The 24,072-nt window shown below is 40.9% G+C and overlaps 2 protein-coding genes across 6 annotated transcripts in view; one reads left to right on the plus strand and one right to left on the minus strand.

Annotated features, from left to right (window-relative positions):
• nf1a (neurofibromin 1a) overlaps nucleotides 1–24,072 on the plus strand; it is a 276,274-nt gene that overhangs the window by 157,912 nt on the left and 94,290 nt on the right. For all 5 annotated transcript variants that reach the window (XM_068008408.1, XM_068008404.1, XM_068008406.1 and 2 more), the window contains one exon: nucleotides 181–291. In XM_068008408.1, the coding sequence (XP_067864509.1) occupies nucleotides 181–291 (111 nt within the window). The remainder of the gene's footprint in view (nucleotides 1–180; nucleotides 292–24,072) is intronic.
• omgb (oligodendrocyte myelin glycoprotein b) lies at nucleotides 14,603–18,096 on the minus strand. The gene is made up of 2 exons (XM_067967947.1): nucleotides 18,002–18,096; nucleotides 14,603–16,892 (listed from the first exon to the last, which is right to left on the minus strand). The coding sequence occupies exon 2, from the start codon at nucleotides 16,883–16,885 to the stop codon at nucleotides 15,476–15,478; it is 1,410 nt and encodes a 469-aa protein (XP_067824048.1). The 5' UTR covers nucleotides 16,886–16,892; nucleotides 18,002–18,096; the 3' UTR covers nucleotides 14,603–15,475.

The raw sequence follows: 24,072 nt of genomic DNA on the forward strand, positions 1-24,072 counted from the left end.
TGGCTTTAGGTATTTGAATGAATTGGGTAGAGATTATGGCAGCAGGAACTTGCATGCCATCTTGGATGAGGAATTAGAATCACTTTGGCAAACAAAAGTGCTTTTTTTATTTTTAGGTGATGAATGCTTGCAGCACAGATTTTTGAACACACTAGTTATAGTGAAACATTTTCTTTCCAGGCATCAGGTACATGAAAAGGAGGAGTTCAAGGCCTTAAAAACACTCAACATTTTTTACCAGGCCGGAACATCAAAAACGGGGTATCCAGTGTTCTACTACATAGCTAGAAGGTAGGATTCATTTTAGGTTACTCTGTGTTACAGCTCTTGTTGCAATGAATGAACTGCTGTGGGATGTGTGTAGGGTTACCAACTCTGGTTGGACGTATTCCTGGATGTTTCATTACATGACCTCCCACCTCCAACTACCCGTGCCCTGCTCAAAGAGCCTTTTTCCCATCTCCAATATTTTTTATAACTACTAAATGAAAATGTTTAAAGAAATTGAAAAATAAACTTTTTTTAATGCCTGTATGATTTTTCTCCTGGGTTGCTTGCATCAGTATCCAGGAGATTAATCTTCAATTCCTGGAAACTCCAGGGCAATCCTGGAGGGTTGGCAACCCAAAATGTGTGGGGCTTCCCCCCACCACTAGTTGTAACATCACTTTTCTAGTCTGGAGATAAGGTCGATCGACACGGCAGATCTCTGTAGTGTTAGGAATTTTTTTTTAATATAAAAGTCCAGCAGTATTTTTATTATTCGTTTTTAAAAAAAAAAGTACTGTCATGATTTTGTCACCTAAAGTAATCATTGACCAGTTCTGATGAATACGGTCTTGCTATAAAATAGCTGTGGTACCGATGGGAGCTGCTCTTTCAAATTTCCCAGCAAAAGGGTTGTGTGAAGTTTGATCATGCCTGTTGGTTAAGTTGTTAGTAAAAAAAACAAAAGCAATTAATGTTGTCTTGTTAAAATGCTGCTTGAACTATATCTGTTTCATTCGCAAATCCCTCCCGGCAATGAGATTTTGCTGTTTGTGGAAAAAAAGTAGGAATGCAAACAAATCTTATCAGTTTATGGAGTCTGCTAGCAGCTTGTTCAAATGTTAAACAGATTTGCGTTGCTGGCAGAGTTAATCGGGAGCTCCCGAGGGTCTGTATTTGTTATTCTAAAGTACGTACTTTGTCCTTCAAAGATTGAAAAGCAACTTTAGTGTCCCTTTTTTTTAAAAAAAAACTTCTCATTCAAGGTGTGAGTACTTTTGCAGTGAAAATGTAGATGCATGTTACATGCATGGCAGTCCCAGCTCTTTGTGGGAGTGGGAAAGATGGAAGAATCTGTCCAATGTCCTAATGTGAATCAAACATTTCCTTAGAACCAACCCCACAAAGAACTGAAATTTTTTTGGTTGGCAGGTGGACTTCAAGAAGCCACAGCTCACAAATTTGTTTCCCAAGTTGCAGGTTATAATCAAGGAATCATGTATTTTTTGGTTGGAGAGTGTGGAATTCTTCTGTCATAAATAATGTAGTTCAATGGTACCTTTTTTATATTGCATGCAATGACTGAATTCATACATTGGCCATAAATAATATGTGCATGACCATCGTTTGCCAAACAGTTAATAATAGTGGGTATTTCAACCTGTTGCCCATTGTTAATTCTGGAAGTTCTTGAGCTGCACTGATTTAAACTCTTCGTGAATTTTCACATTGGGTACAGAAATTGTTTGTATTAACCATAAAATGTCCTGTTGGTGAGAGTATATGGTTTGGCTGCCTGTATTGTTTGCTATTGGGATTGTATATTTAACTGTAAAAAATCATTTATAATATTTGTTTCTGGACAGCTGGATGCTCAAATGGCTTGCTCTGGTAGGTAGTTCTTTAAAAAAGGGAAGTGCATTCTGTGGTTTAAGCCTTAAAGATGGTTCAGTAGTGATGAGCAATACCTTTTTTTTTTTTCCCCACAAATTTTCTCCCCACCTCTCCTGAATGCATGGACCCCTGCTTGGGTATGGTTCCTCCAATGCCTCGTCCACTTATGTTATTTGATGGTGAGCGTTGATAGACTGATGGGTATCAGCCAAACTTGATCACACTCTTTCCTGATGTGCACTTTTCAACTGGGCTCACTGGCTAAGCATCAGGAATGGGGGCTGTTATGAATTCAGGTCTACCATAAATCGGCCACAACTGGAGTATTGTGTCCCATTCTGGGCACCGCACTTTAGGAAGGATGTGAAGGCTTAGAGCGGGTACAGAAAAGATTTACTAGAATGGTTCCAGGGACGAGGGACTTCAGTTACATGGATAGACTGGAGAAGCTGAGGTGGTTCTCCGCAGAGCAAAGAAGGGTGAGAGGAGATTTGATAGAAGTGTTAAAAATCATAACTGGTTAAGATAAAGTAAATGAAGAGAAACTGTTCCCGTTGGTGGAAGGGTCGAGAACCAGAGGACACAGATTTAGGGTGATTGGTAAAAGAACCAAAGGCGATGTGAGGAACACTTTTTTTACGCAGCCAGTAGTTATGATCTGGAATGCACTGCCTGAAAGGGTGGTGGATGCAGATTCAGTTGTGGCTTTCAAAAAGGAATTGGATAAATATTTGAAGAGAAAAACCTTTCAGGGCTACAGGGGAATGGGACTAACTGGATTGCCCTTACAAAGATCCAGCACAGGCTCAATGAGCCGAATGGCGACCTCCTGTGCTGTAATGATTCTTTGAAATATCTTTTTGGACTTGGGTGTTGCCCGCCGGCAGCCTGATTGCCTACTTTTCAATGGAAGTTGATTCCCATGATCCTGTGTCAACTTGTGCAGCAGTGGGACCTGGGATTGTAATAATGAAACTCCCCTGTGAGCTGCACCCGATTTCTGTGCCTTGCACATATGCACTCTTTCTTTCATTCTCTCCAGTCATGAACTGAGTTAACACTGAGTGAGACAAAGTTTGGTTGAAGTCGTGAGCTAATTTAATCCACAGTAGGTAAAACATACAAAAACAGTGAGATTAATGGGAATGGTTAGATGCAATTGGTACAACTTCTGGTCGCATGCAGTTGCACAAATGAAGAACACTTGATCGTCCAGGTGCATTGCCCAACTCAACTTAAAAGCACAATCTCTCTGTAACCTGTTGTACCACCCAAGAACACAGTTCGGCCCCTTCACTGTTCGCAGTGTCAAGATTCTGACTTTTAGAAGCTTCTCTTCCCCCACCCGCACAGATCGAAGGAGCTTTTCAACATCAAGGTGCTAGGTGTCTTCTTGAACAACTAGATGCATGAACGAAATGGCCATTGTTTGATCTCTGCAAAACACAACTTCTCATCTCACATTTTAATAATTGTAAACAATTTTACAACACCAAGTTATAGTCCAGCAATTTTATTTTAAATTCACAAGCTTTCGGAGGCTTCCTCCTTCGTCAGGTGAACGATGTGAAAATGACGAAGGAGGAAGGAGGAAGCCTCCGAAAGCTTGTGAATTTAAAATAAAATTGCTGGACTATAACTTGGTGTTGTAAAATTGTTTACAATTGTCAACCCCAGTCCATCACCGGCATCTCCACACATTGTAATAGGCCATTGTCTGCCTATGGATTCACAATTCAGCACGGGACTGTTCTGTGAAGCTAACTACTTTGCGACCAGCTTTGGTGCAGCACATGTAGCCTGTCCAGGTCCTTCACTGTGGTCAAGTGGCCAAAGAATCCCAAACTATGACGGGGACCTTAACTGATTTTCCTTTCCTTGGCCCTGGGTACTGAGGACAATTGCAGCACAATTTACCAGCTGAGCCATGTTAACGTTAATATTGAAGGGATATTAGTTAGGGACTGGGTGTGATGTAGGTTAACACATTGTCCTTTCAGTCCAGACTTGTTTGCATCTCCAGTCAGTGTCTGAAGTGAAATGGGTTGTGAGCTAATGAGTGTAAATCCATTGCACAGAACTGTCCATAATCAACACCGAGCTCAAAATCTATTGACGTTGAGGGTGGGTAGTGAAGGAAATAGTGATACCAAACTGGTGCAGTAGAGGGTGGTCTTTTGCAGTTTGCATAACATTTAATTTACTTCAATTTAAACATTTGAAATGCTGTACATTATTTTAAAAAATGCAATCAACAGCAACAAATCTATACATGCGGGTATTTCAACATGTTTACAATTGATCTGAAATGATCATTAAGTTAATTACTGCTGCGATAGAACTACAGATGCAGCTGAAGTTATGTGAAAGATTTGTTGTCGAGGATTATGCTGAAATGTTGCTGCATCATTTCGGCAGGTTTGTTTCTTGTCCTAACCAGCCAGTTAGCATTTACAAAGAGTACAGAAATGGGTTTATTTTCAAGGGAGGAGCTTTACTGTCATGCCCAGCATTGCAAACCCTGTAGCTGATGCAAGCGTAACAATTGAAGGTGTGAAAGAGGCAGCCAGTGACATACTGGTGTGGTGAAAACTGGATGTATTATTGTAGCTCGTGATGGTGGCCAGAGGGCTCACCACCTCTGGTGTCTGTCAAATTGTCGTGTTCCGTGTTCTCTGCACTGGTTAGGTAAGTTCCAAGTGTAACTGCCAATAGCATCAACACATGATATTGAGGTGTAGGTAGTCATTTTGTGCTGTAAATGCAATACAGGTGATTTTTTAATATATAAAAGCCAGTTTTAAAGTTAATCTATGAATTGCAATTCCGGTTTAGCACTGGATAATGATTTTTTGACAACCTTCTGATGAGTTTTGGTATTTAACTAATGAAAAATATAATTGCTCTTGAACACTGTTTCCTCATTAACATTTTTTTAAGTGAATAATTTGATTTTAGAACTCCCAACTTCCTTAGTAGTTTACAGTGTAAATTTAGACACTACAGATAGTGGATGAATTGTACACCTTCAACTTAGATCAGACTACATGTGCAATTTTAACTTCATTTGAGGGAAATGATTATGTATTAAGATATTTTTGAAATCTGTAAACTTACATAGCCGACATCATAGAAACAGGCCATTCAGCCCAACTGGTTTATACCTGCATTTATGTTGCACACGAACCTCCTCCCACCCCTCCTCATCTAACCCTATCAGCATATCCTTTTATTCCTTTCTCCCTCATGTACTTATCTCGCTTCCCTTTAAATGCATCTATGCTGGTCACCTCAACTACTCGCTGCGGTAGCGAGTTCCACATTCTCACCATTCTTTGGGTAAAGAGGTTTCTCCTGAATTCCCTTTTGGGTTTATTGTGATTATTTAATATCTGCTGATCAAAAGCAAGGCTGGTAGCAGTGAGACACTACATTTTAATACCGTAAATAGATCACTGAAAGTAGGGCAATTGCTAATGCTTGAGTTCGGCAACTCTGCAAGGGCAGATTGCAGGAAAAAGTACAGCTTTTTATATTGCTAGAGATGAGGCCCACTAAAAGGGGAGAACATAGTTTCATTAAATGCCCCACATTGTAATGCTGGGCATGGCACTTGTTGCCAGGCTGGTGGGCTGCCAGCTATGAGGCTTCCATTATTGCTGCTCTGAAGGAAACAACTGGGCAAAGTGCTGCCCATTTAACAGTTTAACTTGAGCTATTTTATACTTCCTTCTTTTGGAGCACAGTAGAACAGTAGTGTGATTTAAATTTCCAAGTGCTGCACTCACTTTTTAAATTGCTGCTTACAAATCTGATCAGTTCAACATGTTAAATCACATTCATTGTAAACACTCATTTAAAAACCACAAATCTGCAATGTGTCGACCTTTGTAATAGTTTGTTGGTGAGAATAACAGACTTACAGTTTTCACCATAAACTCCTAACTTATCCTTAAGTAGCACTACAGCCCTTCAGGGTTTTAGTGACTTTGGGTATGGGCTGCGCACACTGACATAGAAACATAGAAAATAGGAGCAGGAGTAGGCCATTCAGCCCTCTGAACCTGCTCCACCATTCAATATGAGCATGGCTGATCCTGTATCTTAATACCATATTCCCGCTCTCTCCCCATACCCCTTGATTCCTTTTGTGTCCAGAAATCTATCTAGCTCCTTCATAAATATATTCAGTGACTTGGCCTCCACAGCCTTCTGTGGTAGAGAATTCCTCAGGTTCACCACCCTCTGAGTAAAGAAATTTCTCCTCATCTCAGTCCAAAATGTCCTACCCCATATCCTGAGACTGTGACCCCTTGTTCTGGACCCCCCAGCCAGGGGAAACATCCCCCCCCCCCCCCCCCCCCCCCCGTGCATCCAGTCTGTCTGGCCCTGTCAGAATTTTATATGTTTCAATGAGATCCCCTCTCATCTGAACTCGAGTGAATACAGACTCATTTGACTGGAACAAAACTTTGTTGTTTTAAGAAGTAATATTGTATCGATATAAAGTTGGTTGCCAAATGTAAAAACCTGCCTATTTGTTTAATGTCATCACTCCACTAATGTTTTTGCATTCAATTTTTGGCACCCTCTGGCCAGTTTGACTGTGCACTGCAGCAGTTGCAACTGAACAGGACTCTGAGTCAATAGACTAAACCAGGGCTTCAGAATACTGCAGAAATTGTGAAGCTGGGTCCACTTTTCCAACCTGAGAGAATTTCAGTGCAGTCTAAAAATAAAAGTGAAGATTGTCGAAAAAGAAAGCTGCGGTTGATGGAAAGTGCACCATAGGCCTATCTGCATCTTAAAATGAGGAAAGACAAGCTAATGTTTTGGGGAGAAAAATTTGAGTTCCAACCAAGGGTTTTACCCTAAACCTTGGGGTCTACTCTTCAGATATTGACTGACCTGCTGTAAATTTGCAGCGTTTCCTGATTTTAATTATCGCTCATACAATTCCCACCTTTGGTCAGCTCAGTTTCACATTTCCCGCTTGTGTGTTGTATTTACTTTTAACATGGTATCATGCAGTGACAGCCATCACACATTGTTCCTAAACTCATTCCTGTTGCTGGATAGATGTAGCTTTTTGTGTTAAGAAGCTTTGTGATGGATGCCAAGTTTTGTCCTTCCTACCAGTTGTTAACCTCGGGGTCTCGAGGGCTCTTGCTGTGGTAGACTGCATTAACATGTAATTATACAACAGGTACCCCAAAGTTGTAGACTGTTTCTTTAGGAGCCACATGAAATGTACACAGAAAGCTGGAGTACATTCCAGAACAGAGCATCTCTTTGTTTTAGAGAAATACCTGTTAATGTCAGGGGCCACTTCAAAAAAAAAAGTCCTGCTGCTTGTACCAAGTGCTGTGAACGTCAAGTTGGACACCTTCAAAAATAGAAGTGCACAGTTTTTTTTTCTTGAAGGAATTCTGCTCATCCTAAATTGGGCAAGCGCAGTGAGTGAATTGCCAGTTCTTCTTACTGCTTCAGGATCTTATCGACTGCTGTAACTGGTGGAATTGCTGGTCTACAAATTAGAGCAGAACTGGCTCCTTGAGTGCACATTGAGGGTTCACTGGACGCCATGCTTATCCAATGGGTTCTCGGGCCACTGGGACCTGCTTCGCTTTGGCGGTTTTTCATGCTTCCCTTTCTACCTGTCCCCTTTAGCTATTTCCAAACTGTGTCTCGTACGTCTTTTATTTATTGGTTTCTCTCATTCAGCCTCCTTGTACCTCCTACTACCATTTGCCATTTGATCATTACCTGTCCTCCACCCAAACACTTCACAGATTATTCTGTTTTCCTGTTTGTGTGTGTGTTGTTTCCCCTTTTCCCCCTTCCCCACGTTTTCCTCCTTCAGTGCTGCTCTTTTGCAATATCTCCCAGTCTTGTGAAAAGAGCCAACGCCTTGAAATGTTGACTGCTGTTTTTCTACGGACGCTGCCTGACTGGCTGAATGCTTTCAGCTTTTTCTGGCTTTTTTTGTTTTCAGATTTCCAGCATCTGCAATGATTGATTTGTTTTTTCGGTATGCTTATCCAGTCGGCCTGGCAGCACAATGCAGTTGTGACTCAGTCAAATTAGCCCATTGGATGAGTATCATTTCTCAATATAACACCCTTTGAAGTGTTTAAAAATGAACTAGTGGGAGGTGTTAAAGTGATGCAGCGCACAGTGACGTTGGATGATGTAACTACTTTTCAAAGCCACAATAAACTTAAATTGGTTCTGTGGTTGTCATGGGTATGATAGTATGGAACATGTTAATTGATTCCTTACAGTCTCTCTATTCACCAGCAGTGGTGTGGTTGCTAGGAGCTCAGTACTGTTAAACACAGGATTTTATTGTAGCGTGTGGTTATATATTACATCTTACATAGAATGTATAGCACAAAAACATGTCATTCAGCCCACCTGATCCATGCTGGTGTTTATGCTCCACATGAGCCTCCTCCCACTCGACATCATCGAACCCGATCAGCATAACCTTCTATTCCTTTCTCCCTCATGTTTGTCCAGCTTCCCTTAAATGCACCTCTGCTATTTGCTTCAACTACTCCTGTGGCAGCGAGATCCACATTCGTAGCGCTCTTTGGATAAAGAAGTTTCTCCTGAATTCCCTATTGGAGACTATCAATTATTTATGGCCCCCAGTTTTGTTCTCCTCTCCCCCACCCCCCCTCCCCCAAACAAGTAGAAACATAATCTGCACTTCTACCCTATCAAACCCCTTCAAATTTTTGAAAACCTTTTTAAAATGTTAATTTTGAAGGGAGCATACATATTCATACGGTGTGCACACTCAGTTGCATCTATATGTCGAGAGGTGTTGATCTCAATTTTGTCTATTGGGCTGAACAGTGCTGCCCATAATGTGAATGGTCTTCATCTTAAGATTGCAATCTTGATGCTGAGTTTTGGACATGCACATGACACTTCTCCCTTCACACCCCACAGTAGAGATGGAATTTGGTGTCATGGGAGGTGTCTGTGTACAGGTGAGATCACCTCATATAGGTGTTCTGGTAATAAAGAACTTCAAATATCTTTTTTTGTTTTTACAAACTTAACAGAAGATCTTATTTTGTTGAACTTTACGCTTTTCCAATACATTTGTCAAAGTATTTTTCGAATCCAATATTTCAGTAGATGAAATAACTTTTCAGGTAGCAAGAGTTGGTTTGGGGTTTCCGCTTGTGTGTGTGTTATCTCGAACCATTCATCCTCTATGGAATGGTCTTTTTTCTATTCAGTAATTCAGATTCAAACCAGCATTATATGCCGTTTAAGTGTCTGCATGAACTGAGTGTTACTACAAAATGTCAATGCCTTGAATACAGATTCTGTAGTATATACAGTGTTGATTCCTTATTACTTCCATTTGAAGGTGGGTATTTGGGGTGGGCTTCCCGTTTTTGCATTATCTGTTATTACTTTGCCAGCTTGTGTTGTTCTCCCAGCTCGCCATCACTGCTCCCTGTAACCAGATGCCCAGGGAATGCCTGAGGTTTTAACATGTTTTTCCAGGATTTGGACACCCCTTAGGGTGCAGTGAATCTTTGTGCTGCAATACCTGCTCTCTGCCACTAGAGGGAGCTTTGCTATGCACAGCTCATTAAGGGTCGCCTGTGCCAGACCAGTGGGTGGCCTTTAAAGAGATGATGTTTTGGGTACAGTTGAGGCAAATTCCTACGAGGCAGAAAGGTAGGGCAACTAAAGCTAGAGCTCCCTGGATGACGAGATAGTGAGTAAGATGAAATGGAAAAAATGGGTTTATGACAGATGTCAGATTGATAACATAAGTGAGAACCAAGCAGAATATAAAAAGCTCAAAGGGGAAGTGAAAAAGGAAATTACGAGGGGCAAAGAGAGAGAATGAGAATAGACTGGCGGCCAACATAAAAGGGAATCCAAAAGTCTTCGACAGGCATGTAAACGGCCAGTAAGAGGAGGGGTGGGGCCAATTAGGGACCATAAAGGAGATCTACTCATGGAGGCAGAGGGAATGGCCAAGGTACTAAATGAGTACTTTGCATCTGTCTTTACCAAGGAGAAGATGCTGCCAGAGTCTCAGTAAAGAAAGGCATAGTTGAAATACTGGATGGGCTAAAAATTAATGAAGAGGAGGTACTAGAAAGGCTAGCTGTACTTAACGTAGATAAGTCACCTGATCCGGATGGGATGCATCTTCGGTTGCTGAGGGAAGTAAGGGTGGAAATTGAGGAGGTACTGGCCGTAACCTTCCAATCATCCTTAGATACGGGGATGGTGCCAGAGGACTGGAGAAGTGCAAATGTTACACCCTTGTTCAAAAAAGGGTGTAAGGATAAACCCAGCGACTATCGGCCAGTCAGTTTAACCTCAGTGATGGGGAAACTTTTAGAAACAATAATCCGGGACAGAATTAACAGTCACTTGGACGAGTGTGGATTGATTAGGGAAAGCTAGCACGGATTTGTTAACGGCAAATCGTGTTTAGCTAAACTGAGCTTTTTGATGAGCTAACAGAGAGGGTAGACGAGGGCAATGCAGTTGATGTGGTGTATATGGACTTTCAAAAGGCGTTTGATAAAGTGCCGCATGGTCGGCTTATCAAGATTGCGGCCCATGGAATAAAGTGGGCAGTAGCAACATGAATACAGAATTGGCCAAGGGACAGGAAACAGTAGGGGTGAACGGTTGCTTTTCGGACTGGAGGGAGGCGTACAGTGGTGTCCATTAGGGGTCGGTGCTGGGGCCACTGCTTTTCTTGATATATATTAATGACTTGGACTTGGGTGTACAGGGCACAATTTCAAAATTTGCAGATGAGACAAAACTTGGAAGGTTAGTAAACAGTGAGGAGGACAGTGATAGACTTCGAGAGGGTATGGACAGGCTGGTAGCATGGGTGGACACATGGCAGATGAAATTTAATGCAGAAAAATGTGACGTGATTCATTTCGGTCGGAAGAATGAGGAGACAATATAAACTAGAGGGCACAACTCTAAAAGGGGTGCAGGAACAGAGAGATCTGGGCGTATATTTGCACAAATCGTTGAAGGTGGCAGGGCAGGTTGAGAGAGAGAATAAAAAAGCATACAGGATCCTGGGCTTTATAAATAGAGGCATAGAGTACTGATGTATGGAAGTCATGATGAACCTTTATAAAACACCGGTTCGGCCACAACTGGAGTATTGTCCAGTTCTGGGCACTGGACTTTAGGAAAGATGTGAAGGTCTGAGAGAGGGTGCAGAAGAGATTTACTGGAATGATTCCAGGGATGAGGGACTTCAGTTACGTGCATAGACTGGAGAAGCTGGGGTTGTTCTCCTTGGAGCAAAGACGGTTGCGAGGAGATTTGATCGAGGTATTCAAAATCATGAAGGGTCCAGACAGAGAAGATAGAGAGAAACTGTTGCCATTGGCGGAAAGGTCAAGAACCAGAGGACATAGATTTAAGGTGATTGGCAAAAGAACCAAAGGTGACATGAGGGAAAACTTGTTACACAGCGAGTGGTTAGGATCTGGAATGTACTTCCTGAGGGGGTGGTGGAGGCAATCATGGCCTTCAAAAGGGAACTGGATAAGTACTTGAAAGGAAAAAATTTGCAGTGCTACAGGGAAAGGGTGGGCGAGTGGGACAAGCTGGATTGCTCTTGCATAGAGCCGGCGCGGACTCAATGGGCCGAATGGCCTCCTTCCATGCTGTAACCTTTCTATGATTCTATTGCAGCAACAGTGGATTCTCTGAATCATTTCTAATTCAACTTCTTCAACTCAGTAAACATTCCGGTTGGTCCTTGGACTAACTCTGCCCTCACCCCCACCCCCTGGATTAAAACCAGCACATGCCTTTGCCCAATGGTGCTAACTGCTACCGGTTCTATAATTTAAATTAAAAATATTTCATAAGTAACTTCAAAACCTCCCAAATCCAGTAGATGCAGATTAGCAGTTTTTTTTAAAACCGTTTTTCTGGTGCCTTAATTTTTGAATTTTTTTTGCACATGGACTTGGCTCTAGCAATAAATGTGCCCTCCCAAACATCTGGTTTGTTTCTAAATTGTTGCCTTTATTAAAGTTGGGTGCTGCATCTTTGAAGCTTGGGGATTGAAACTTCGATTTTTGTTTTAGGGTGCAGCAGAGTTGGCCCAGGGGAATTGGATGTTGAAACATTGGACCTCTGGTCAGTCTGCACCTGCAACACTTCATGTGGTTCTGGCCACCCCAATATGGGAGCCATCCAGGACTTGCAGCTGGGATGTCCGAACTTCCTGTTTCTGTAGGCTACTATGACAAGCCTGCAGGTCACATACGCACAAATAAATACAAAGCGCTAACTTTGTAATTAATGTGTAATTAAATTAATACAAGTAAATCTCCTTCCCTCCAACCCAAGTTAGAAGCTCCGATTAAAAATTCAGATTAAAACCATCATCTGCTGTATTGATGCTGTGGCAAAGTAGAAATCCTTTCACTGAGGCTTTCTGGGCACTGTATGGCTTGACACTCCAATCCTGCAGACAGTACAGTGGAGGGTAACTAGGCTGATCTCCAGTGTTAGAGCGATAATTTAATGAGATGATTTGATAAGCTAGGGCTCTTCAGCATTGAGAATAGATGCTTCGAAAGAGATTTTGTAAACACATAAAAGGCCCTGATCAGTAGAGATTCTAAACCCAAAATAATCTTTTAAAATATGCCAGGATCTGTTCAAGGTTGTGAAAGGACTTGGAGTCAACAACAGCTGGAATGGGTTGTCAGAAGGGGATTTGAGGACAGGGCACTGGATTCATTTAAGCCACATCTGGATGCTGTAATGGGAAGACAGTACGGTTCATATTTTGGAGCAAATGGGTCAAAGAGCTTTTTTCATCTGCATCTATCCTCTGATCCGTTCAATGATAATAGGAAGTTCTTCCAACAAAGAATGCACAGTGTTGCTGTAGTACAGCACTTCTGCCACAGTAGACCCTCAATGAGCCAGGCTTAGTGAAGCACACTCCAGTGGCAGAGAGCAGTATTGCAGCATAAAGATTCACAGCTCTCAAAGGGATTTATTCATTTTGAGATTTTCATAGTTGCCCCCAATCTTGGACTGATGGAGTTTCTTATTCCCAAGAGGAAAGCTGCTGGAAAGGAGCCATGTAAGGGGTTCTCGAACTGTGTGTGGTAATTCAGCCAGGACTTTTTTTAAAATCAATTAATTAACATTTTCAGTATTCACGTATAGTACTTCATTGGCTGTGAAGTGCTTTGGGACGTCCAGAGGTTGTGAAAGGCGCTGTATAAATGCACGGCTTTTTTTCTTTATTTACAGTTTTTGTGTGTAAGTTTCTCTCAGGATATTAAATGGATGGAGTAAGAGTCCATGATGGAATAGGTTGTGCATGGTCTCTGGAATTCTCGCTGGCTTCTTCTCACTCATGTTTTCCTATGTACATTGTGGCCAGAGCCTCCCCAATTTCCACCCTTCCCTAAGCAACCTAGGATGCATCCCATCCAGAATGGGTGCCTTTTCTACTTTGAGTGTTGCCAACCTTTTAAGTACCTTTTCTTTATCCTGTCCAATTTCTCTACTGCCTTCTCCTTTATACTGTGACATTGGCAGTATCCTCTTCATTAGTGAAGACAGATGCAAAGTTCTCATTTAGTATCTCAGCCATGCTCTCTGCTGCCACAAGATGATATATTTTTTGGTCCCTAATCAGCCCCATCCTTCCTTTGACTACCTTTTTACTATTTATATGTTTAGAAAATAATTTTGGGTTCCCTTTTGTTACCCATTAATCTATTCTGATAGACTCATTTGCTTCTCATTTCCTTTTTTTAGTTGTCCCCTGTACTTTTTGTATTCAGTTTGGTTCTCCACTGAATAATGAACCTGACATTTATCAAAAACCTCCTTTTTCTGTTTAATTTTAATCTCTATATCTTTAGTCATCCAAGGAGCTCGAGCTTTGAATGGCCTTCCTTTCCCCCTCGTGGGAATATGTCTGGTCCGTACCTGAACTATCTCCTCTGCCAGCCTTTGATTCCAATCCACCTGGGCCAGATCTTTTTTCAACACACTGCAATTAACCCTCCTCCAGTTGAGTATTTTCACATTTGATTGTTCCATGTCCTTTTCCGTAACTACTCGAAACCTAATATTGTGATCGCTGTTTCCCAAATGCTCCCCCACTGAAACATGCTCCACTTTCCCCACTTCATTCCCCAGAACTGGATCCAGCACTGTTTCCTTCCTTGTTGGGCTGGAAACATACTGATCAAGAAAGGTCTCTTGTACACATTTCAGGAATTCCTCCCCCTCTTTGCCCTTTACACTACTTTCCCAGTCTATATAGGGATAATAGAATTTTCCCATTATCACTAAAGTTCTTGCATCTTTTTGTAGTTTGCCTGCAAATGTGTTCCTTGATCTCCTTCCCACTATTTGGTGACCTATAATATACACCCAACAGCATAATACCTCTTGTTCCTTAATTCTAACCAAATAGATTCTACCTTTGAACCCTCAAGTACACATACCTTTCTAGTGCTGTAACAGTATCTTTGATCAATCTTGCCACCTTCTCCCCAGCCCCCCTCCTTTTTTTTTCTCTCCCTATCTTTCCTGAATAAATTGTAGCCAGGAATATTAACTATTTACTTAACTATTTCAAAACTTGGAGCAGACAAACTTCTATTGGTACCTGTGGGGAGAGTGGTTTAAATAAACATATTTTAATGGCTGTTTTCAATGGGCCTTGCAAGGCTCAACATTTTATTAGCGATTTAATTAAATTACATTGCAATTAATTTGTATTTACAAAATAATTTAGCAGTTGCATGCATCCTCCCACACGAGAGATTGCATATTACAAATAGAGAATCCAGTTGGGCATTCTAGATAATGCAGAAATGATTTGGTAGTAAAATTATTAAACTATTCTCGAGTTTAATTTTACACAAAAAGTTGGCATTCTGAATATATACATAAAAAACTGATTGATTTATGTTGAAAATAAAAATAACTTGTTCAGAACACAGGGGTAGACAGTTCATCTGTTGACTTTGGTAGTAAGGATGCTTTCTGTTACTTGCTGGTGGGTAGATTTGTAATGGAGGTTTTGTCTTTTTTTTCTTTTTCCTTTTCTCGTGATGGCGTTGAACTATCGGGAGTACAGTGACCCAGGTAGTGGCAGCCGCGCTGCCCTCCAGAACTTCGTCCAAGTGGCTTCTTCATATGTGAGCCTCGACCTCGAATATTAGGGTGGGGGGGCGGCCAGTATGAGGTCACATCCGAACCTGATGCTGTCCAAAGCTGACATTGGCACATGCGCACTTTCCCGCAGGGGTGAACGAGTTGCTGTTGGGAGCGGGAGCCCAAGCTGACCTTTTGTTTTTTCCTCCGCCTTCTTTCCTGGACGTGGGACAAAAAGGCCTGGCTGAAATAGGCTGACACATCACAGACCAGAGATCAAGTTTGCTCAGCATGGCCCACTGAACCTTTTGGGGAGACATTTATTCTTCAATTTTTAAAAAATGTTTATAAAATACCTGATTCATTGACTGACTATGTTGTTGAGTATTGTCAGTAATGGTGGTTTCCCTTGTTTAGATGACTAAACAACCAGTGGTGCCAGCATGGTGAGAATCATGAGGTCGAGGGTGATCCCTGTACACACATGTGCTTTTGAGGTTGTACCTTGTACTGTTACATTTTGGTCCATACTGTTTGTTGTTCCAGTGGTCAGATTGATAGAAGCAGTCTGAATGGTACTTGAGATACTTCTCATTGCAACGTGAGAAGTAGTTGCATTGACGATACTTGGCTCGAAGGTTGACAGTGATACTGATCCGTTGGTCTGGCTGTTCATAGTTGCATTGGAACTGTTGACCATTGCAGTGGATTTAGTTGAAACAATGATGTCAGAGGTGAGTTCAGGAGCTGTAATGGACATTGTGGATGATGGCCTCTTAGTTGTTTTGGCAGTAACACTCGGCATATTGCTTGAACTTTCAGCGCTGGACATTGTTTGATTGGAAATATTCCGAGTTATTTGTGTTGCAGGTTTACGAAAGGAGCTTTGTGGTGGAGAATTCAAACTAGTATTGGTGACTAATTGTGAGAGGGGTGAAGTTCCAGTTTCTTGACTAGCTGAAGTGTGAAATGTACTTTTTTCATTCTGATGTCTGTGAGCTGAAATGTGACTTGGCAGTGTAATAGTACTTGGGTTAGAGGTGGAGGTTCTTTTGTGACTGCATGTAGTTTCTTCAGTACATGGGCATCCATGCACAGTTGCTGTGGTCTCCCTTACCCATGTCAACAGATAGAATATATCCTGTTTAGAGTTGCATGCCCAAGGATTTGTGTTTAGTGTCATCAGTTGCAAACCAGTGAGTTCATTAAAAGTACCATTTGGAATAAATTTGAAATCGTTGTTGTTCAGATACAATTTCGAGAGACCGGCTTGAGGAAAAGTGCCTGGGAGAATTTGAAACAAGTTGTTGTGTGATAAGTCTAAAGTATTCAAGTTGTTGGGCATGTTGGTTGGGACTGTCGAGAATCTATTTCCACTGAAATTGAGGAAGTTGAGGCGAGTCAATGTGTTCTTAACGAAAAAAGTTCTTTCAATCATGTTGTTCGACACATCCAGTTTTTTCAGGTTCCATTGGGTGGCTATGTCATTCTTCACAAGTATTTTGATGCTATTGCTGGCAGCGTGGATTTCCCACAGCGCCACCGGCAAATGAGTAGGCATGTTACTGAGCTGATTGCTGGATATGTCAAGGATCCTCATGTTGATGAAACGGGTCAGACTGTTGTCGAGATCTTTAATGCTGTTGTGGGAAATGTTCAGGGATATGACATTGACCTGGATGCTCTCTGGAAGTGCTGTCAAGCCTCTGCCTGAGCAGTTCACGAACCTGTCATTTTGTGTGCATGAACACTCTGAAGGGCAGGTGGCCGTGGTTGAAGGTAGGATGAACAAAAGGGCCAAGAGGCAACCAGATAACCTGAAATATCCCATTGTTGTCCTATAAGGAAGATAATTGAACATTAGATTGTTTGCCCTCTGCAAAAAAAAATAACATTCAATCTGTCATTTTCTAAAATTGCAATATGAGAAGAACATGATCATTTTAAAACAAAATGTTACCATGTAACATTCTCTGGATGAGCAGATGGATAAATCATCTGCACGCAGACTAGGATATGAGCATGGACTGCCCAAAGCAACAGGCTGCCTGTTTTCCTCTGACTACCAGCCCATCTCCCCTCTTTCCACCCCCCCCCCCCCCAAAACAAAATAAAATATACTGTCCAAGTACCAGACCTCAGCTCAGAGTCCCTTCAATGAAATGCCTTGGCTGAGGAGATAATCGCATCGAGAATCTCGAGCACATGCCTTGCATTCTAATACTCCTGTGGCACAGTTCCAGTATGGTGCTAGTGCGTGCCTCATGCCTGGCTGTGTTTAAGAACTTAGATGTCTGAATGCTCCATTATTGTTGCCTGTGATGCAACAACTAGATGTAGAAATGTTCTGGAATGAATAAATCAATACACAATGTTGCAGCAAATGATATGTGCCAAATTGCTATGGTCGTGTTGTGATTGTGGTTTCTTACGATAGTCCTGCAATAAAACGTTCTTGATAAATTACGGATTTTTTAAAAATCTAATTTTGATAGTGTTTTAATTTGTGTAACTTACTGCTCTATTTCTTATGAAACGTTATGGTTTTTTTAATTAAACAATTATATCATCAAAAAAGCTGTACTGTGACATTCATAATGATTAAGAAAGGCTAGTTGTAATGATATATTCATTCTGCACTAAACTGCCAGCATAATGCAAAAATCAGTTCTATTTTGATAGCATCCCCCTTTCATACAAAAAAAATTGCTAAAAGGTTTAGTTCTGTGGGGAAAAAAATCCTGTATACGGTTATTTTATTTTATCATTGATAGCAGAATTACAGCTGCTGTCTTGGGTTCTATATTTGCAAGCACTGCGTAAAAATCCATTCTAGCTGTTCTCGACAAATTCTTTTTTTCTCTGCAGTCTCCGGGAAATGGTGCAAGTGAGAAAAATATTACAAGTAAGAACAAAAAAAAACTTATAGACAACATAGTGGACTTACCAAAGCAGCTCTGTACAAGAGAATGCTGGCAACTGGAGTGTTCTTGGGTGCAGATGTTCAAATTCTAGTCAACTGCTTAGAGATGAACTATTTATACCCACTCCGAAAAAACGCAAGGATCTTTAGTGTAAGCACTGTGCCAAGTTCTGAATATAATCTAAATTACGTGTTATTGACAATATGACCTCATTTCTACAACACCTCCCTATAGTGTGTATGACACAGAATTTTAATTTGTGCATTGCTGCTGAAATAATAAGTGGCAGCCAGCCAGGAATCGAATGTTGCATATCTATTGTTTGTGCAACACTGAAAGATAAAAGATGTTATGTACATTTAGTGCACGCGGTCATCATGGGGAATGTTGGGTTTCTGTATGATTAAGACCACTGGTTTGCAGTTTTAATGGAAAAATGTGTGGAATCCTGGAATGTGATGTGCGAAATTGTTTTTTTAAAATGGAATTCCACATAATAGAATTTGATTTCAGTCACCAAAAACCATGGCTATTATGTGAGTCTCACCAATGAGAATGCATTGGCAGCTTTTATCCTGTGGGGGTTGCTGAAGAGAATTTGGAATTAATGTCCACCAAATTAGTTTGCATATATTTAAATTATTTCACTCAGTTTCCTCCCCTTTTGCACTTCACCTTCCCAACCAGTTCATAAGATGTGCACCTAAATGGCACTGGTGCCACTCCGTGACTTCCCTGTACTACTGAAGATTCAGTTTCTCCACAATCTTCTTGGATGTCTACTTTTGAGCCACTTGAGCTACTGGCTGAGAGATCCTCCAATACCGGTTTTGTCTATTTATCCATTGACTTGTATTCTATTCTACTTAGTGGGTGGGGGATCTCCTGGGTGGGGGATTGGTGAGTGGCCTGTAACAAATTCCATGGTGTAAGATGTTTCTGCTGACCTTCAGTGAGTCAGCTTTTGGCACTTCCCTGAGTCATAGTATTACTCTGCTGAAGCATATTGCACCTTTTCATTGATCTTTTTGGTTCAATTAAAGGAATTGTTCTTGCTTTTTTGCTTCCCCATCCAGGAAAGGCTTTGGGAAATCACATTTATGAGCCTAAATACGTTCACAACATATTTCTTCATAACAAGGAGTGATGCTTTTGATCTCCTAAAATTCTCATCCTTGTTTTCAAATCCCTCCGTGGCCTCGCCCCTCCCTATCTCTGTAACCTCCTCCAGCCCTGCAGCTCTCTGAGATCTCTGCGCTCCTCCAAATCTGGCCTCCCCAATTTTCAAGGTTCCATCGAAGCTCTGGAATTCCCTCCCTAAATTTGTCTACCCTCCTTTAAGACGCTCCTTAAAACCTACCTCTTTGACCTGTCCTAATATCTCCTTATGTGGCTCGGTGTCAAATTTTGTTTGATAGCGCTCCTATGAAGCGCCTTGGGATGTTTTACTAGGTTACGGCACTGTATAAATGTAAATTGTTAACAGCAGCTTGTATTTTTACAGTGACATTAATGCAGTAAAATGTCCCAAGCTGCTTCACAGGAGTGTTAGCAAACAAAATTTGACACCGAGCCACATGAGATATTAGGAGAGGTGACCAAAAGCTTTGTTGAAGAGATAGGCTTTAATGAGTGTCTTAAAGGAGGAGGGGTAGAGAGGCAGAGGAGTTTGGGGAGGGAATTCCAGAGCTGAGGGCCTAGGCAGCTGAAGGCACAACCGCCAATGGTGGAGCGATTAAAATCAGTGATGTGCAAGAGGCCAAAATTGGGACAGCTTATCTACTGGAGAAAAAACATTGAAAGAAATATTGACACAGCAAATAAGTGGTAAACATTGACATAAAACGGTGAGCAAAAATTGTAACTATAGGAAATGTGTGCCATGCGAGATTTTTCATTTAATGGATATGGTTTTGATTAACGACGCTGAAATGTTGCAGTCTGTACTGAACAGCTTGCATTTTAAAGTACCTTTCACATAGAAAGGTGATCCACTGAGGAGAAGCTGATGGCAGTCAGTTGTGGAGTGATGATATTTGCTCGCAGTAAGCAGTTTGGCTAATCAAAAATTTATCCACATGCTTTGTATACGATTTCGACGTGGAATAACATTCTGGCAGTAACATTCATGGGTGTGACGTTAATTGTAAAGAAGTGACGTATTATTAGAGCAAATGATTTAGGATGACATGACATTCCACAGTAGATCACTTGAATTTCTACACCTGGTATCTGCAACGTGATTGCAGGTACTGCAATATAGCATAAAAACAAGGAAAAATGTTGGTATCTGAGTAATAACCGGTCATTGACCACAACACATTTCTTGTCTTAATGATGTCCAGGCAGTTTCTACTAGAGCTGTCGCATTATTGAATTGTCTCAATCTTGAGATGCTAACTATAAAATTCGCATGGGAGGTCCATAATAGAATACATTCAACCACTGTGTAATCGAGATAGGTGAAGGAATCACTGCAAACGCTTTCCGTAGAAGTAAAAGTATTTTTAAAAAAAATAATTGGTAAGATTTTTTAAAAATCTATAAATGTCAGATCTCTCAATTTAAGAAAATAATGCTGGAAGTATACAGGACAGACATTGTTTCAGCAGGGTTCTGATGAGGTCACATGCTGCTGACAACTTATCACCACCTCTGTCAACCTCTGAACCAGGGAGCAGGAGCAGCAACATGGCCAATGCTCAGGGACAACAGCAGCACCATAGAACTATGTAGAATGCACAGCACAGAAACAGGCCATTTGGCCCAATAAGTCCATGCCAGTGGATTATGCTCCACACGAGCCTCCCTCCCTATTTCATCTAACCCCATCAACATATCCTTCTAGTCCTTTCTCCCTCGTGTTTATATAGCTTCCCCTCAACTGCATCTATGCTGGTCACCTCAACTGTTCCCTGTGGTAGTGAGTTCCACATTCTAACCAGTCTCTGGTCAAAGAAGTTTCTGCTGAATTCCTTATTGGATTTATTAGTGACTATCTTATTGGAATGGCCCCGAGTTCTGGTTTCTCCTGCTATTGGAAACATCATCTCTACATCTATCTTATCAAATGCTTTCATAATCCAAAGGACCTTTGTCAGGTCACCCCTCATTCTTTTTTCCAGGGAGAAGAATCCCAGCCTGTTCAATCTTTCCTGACAGGTGTAACCTCTCAGTTCTGGTATCATCTGAGTGAATCTTTTGCACCTTCAGTGTCTCTCTCGCCCTTTTTATAATATGAAGGCCAGAACTGTTCACAGTACTCCAGTTGTGATCTAACTAAGGTTCTATACAAATTTAACATAACTTCCCTGCTTTTCAATTCTGTTCCTCTAGAAATGAGCCCAATGCTTTGTTTCCTTTCTTTAATGGCCTTATTTACCTGCGTTGTTACTTTGTGATTTGTGTATCTGTACCCCCAGATACCTCTGCTCTACTCCATTTAGACTCTTACCTTCCAAAGATTGTGTGGCCTCCTTATTCTTCCTACCAAAATGTACCACTTGTCAATATTGAAATTTATTTGCCGATTGCATGGCTATACTACAAGTTTATTGATGAATGACATTGCGCTGTCATTACCTGTCAGTTTATCGCATGTATCCCCAAGTGGCCCTCTCCCTATCCTGATGTTACTTCTGTTATTTGTGCCTGTAAAATACTTCAACCAACCAAGGTTGCTTTCATGAAATATAACTGCTTCCCCTAATAGCATCCATCTAGTATAGTCTTCTGCGTTGAAATAAACACTCACCTTCAACAAAAGAGTTTCCCTTCTAATAAGTTGACCATAAGATCAACCTTGACCCTGTCCAAACCAATCATTATCCCAACTCTCTATCCAATCTTAATCCAAGAAGACTTGATTCTGCGGGCAAATGTATTTAGTGACATTGGTGGCAGCAGAATTAAGACCAAGGTTCATGGGGCACTCAAAAAGCTGGTATATTAAGAAGGTAAATTTAGCTGCATTAGTAATGGGTCTGGGAGCACATGACAGTAAATGTGAAGAACCAGGTATGAAGGTGACGTGCAGAATTTCTTCCATAATCTCTACTGTTCAACAGCCAACTTTGGCAATCTCTTGAGAAAATCATGAACTGGTGCTACCAGTACCTAATGAGACCAAAAGCAGAATCGTGTCCTGAGCCGCTTTAACCCCTGGTTGTTACCTCATCCAAACTCAATGACTTGAAGCACCATGATCTGTTTTGGACAGAGGGAACTCCGTGAATTACATTTTCTATCCCAGCTCAAGAGGTTTGCAATGGAAAGATGGTGGTGCTCAGCCTTTGAGGGAATGGACTGCAGGCACCACCCTCCTGCAGATCAGTTTGATTTTTTTTCAATGACTCCGACCTCTTATCGTTGCCTTCAAAGCTTGTGTTATTTGAGTGGCTTCCAGCAGTTTTTAAAATGCATCTTTAAGGCAATTGTTCTGTTAATGATATGGCCTTGACACACTGCATGAAGTGGATGTGTATATCAAAGGATCAAGCGTCTTTATTTTTCCTTGCTCAACACAGCCATTTTAGCCATTAGTAACTAGCTGGCCCAAATTCCAATTCTGTCTGCGTTTCCATATTTCAATTTCAGTCTTTGAAACTAAACCAGAATAATACAACCTTATTGGTCCATCCAACAGTAGTTAATTTAGAGCATGCAATGTTTCACTGGCTCATATAATATTGTCACCTGTTTTTAAAAAGAATCTACCTGTTCAGTGTCTGTGCTTGTGAGGCAAGATTGGTAGAACAAGTTTCTGGGCAAGCTGAATATTAGTCTTGTGACCCAGCCTACAAGTTGAGAATGATGTGATTTATTTGAAGTAACAAGTCAAAAATGTTTATTCCACTTATATTAATACATCTGTGCACATTGTATACATAATACGTACCAACACGCTATAGCCATGTGTACACACATCTGGGAATGCAACAGCTGTCTCCATTCCTTTAGTATACTCGTCAATCTTTTGCGGCATTGCACAGGAATTAAGACCACATGTAGTGCTTTCTGTCTTTTTATGTGATACTTCGATTTTATATTAATTCCAGTTAAATGGAAAAACTTGAGAAAATTTGGGAAGTCGAGTTGGTTGGAGTGGAGGAGTTTTAGGTTGAAGAGCTGGGAGATACAAAACTGAGATGGCGCACCACTGGCAGAAAGGTGCAATTGCCGCATGACTCATCGACACAGGCAGTTTCCATTGTAAATGTGGGCATAGGAATTGATGGAAAATTTGACAGGAAGTGCACCCAGGTGTAAGATTAGTAATAAAGGTTGATGTAAATTGTGGTACACGTTTTAAAAAATTTAGATTGTATTTGCAATTTTATTTCACATGCACCAGCATCTTGATGTGAGTAGCATAATAACACTGAGCTGTCTATCACAGGGGCTTCTGACTCACTCTCTGTGGTGATGCACTCCAGAATTAGAACTGAAATGAACGCATTGGACCAGAAAGCTATATTCTGTCCATTTTATTTTTGCACTTCATTAATGCTACAGCAGGAACTATGATATATATTGATGCCTAAAATCAGTGGGATTATCTTTTCAGTGCAATAAATGTTTTAAAAATATATTGAAAATTAGATGTTTGTATCCAGATATTTCTAAATTGGATAAAAATGGTTCATGTTCCACGAGTGAGAATCAGTGAAATTTCATAGTCATGATTAATGTATTTTTAACAAAGAAAATGGTATAAAGCAATATTATGTGGTGATGTAAGATGGAGTAATGAGTGAATGTAAATATACTACAATTTTCACATTAGTTTCTTTTAACCTCGTGCTACGTTTGTTTTTTTAAACATCTGAGCCTTCTGGAATAATCACACAGTACAGTAACTTTCGTTTTGCAATTTGAATAGCGCAACAGCAGCTGGGTTCTATTTAATATGATCTAACTCAGTTCAGCATTACAGGCTACAACCTTAGCAGAGTTCAGCTTAGTATAACTGCTTCGTTCAGCATTACATCTCGGAGGAATGCACCATATTTTAGTCTTTTATATTTTGTGTGGCAGCAGAACCAATACAAATCAAGTGCCCTCTTTAAGCTAAGTAGATGTAATACATTTGGAT

The sequence above is a fragment of the Heptranchias perlo genome, chromosome 28 (assembly GCF_035084215.1).
Source record: "Heptranchias perlo isolate sHepPer1 chromosome 28, sHepPer1.hap1, whole genome shotgun sequence".
Taxonomy (NCBI): Eukaryota; Metazoa; Chordata; class Chondrichthyes; order Hexanchiformes; family Hexanchidae; genus Heptranchias; species Heptranchias perlo.

Coding starts and splice junctions, on each gene's coding strand:
- omgb (XM_067967947.1), bottom strand. CDS start 16,885: ATGGGATATTTCAGGTTATCTGGTTGCCTCTTGGCCCTTTTGTTCATC.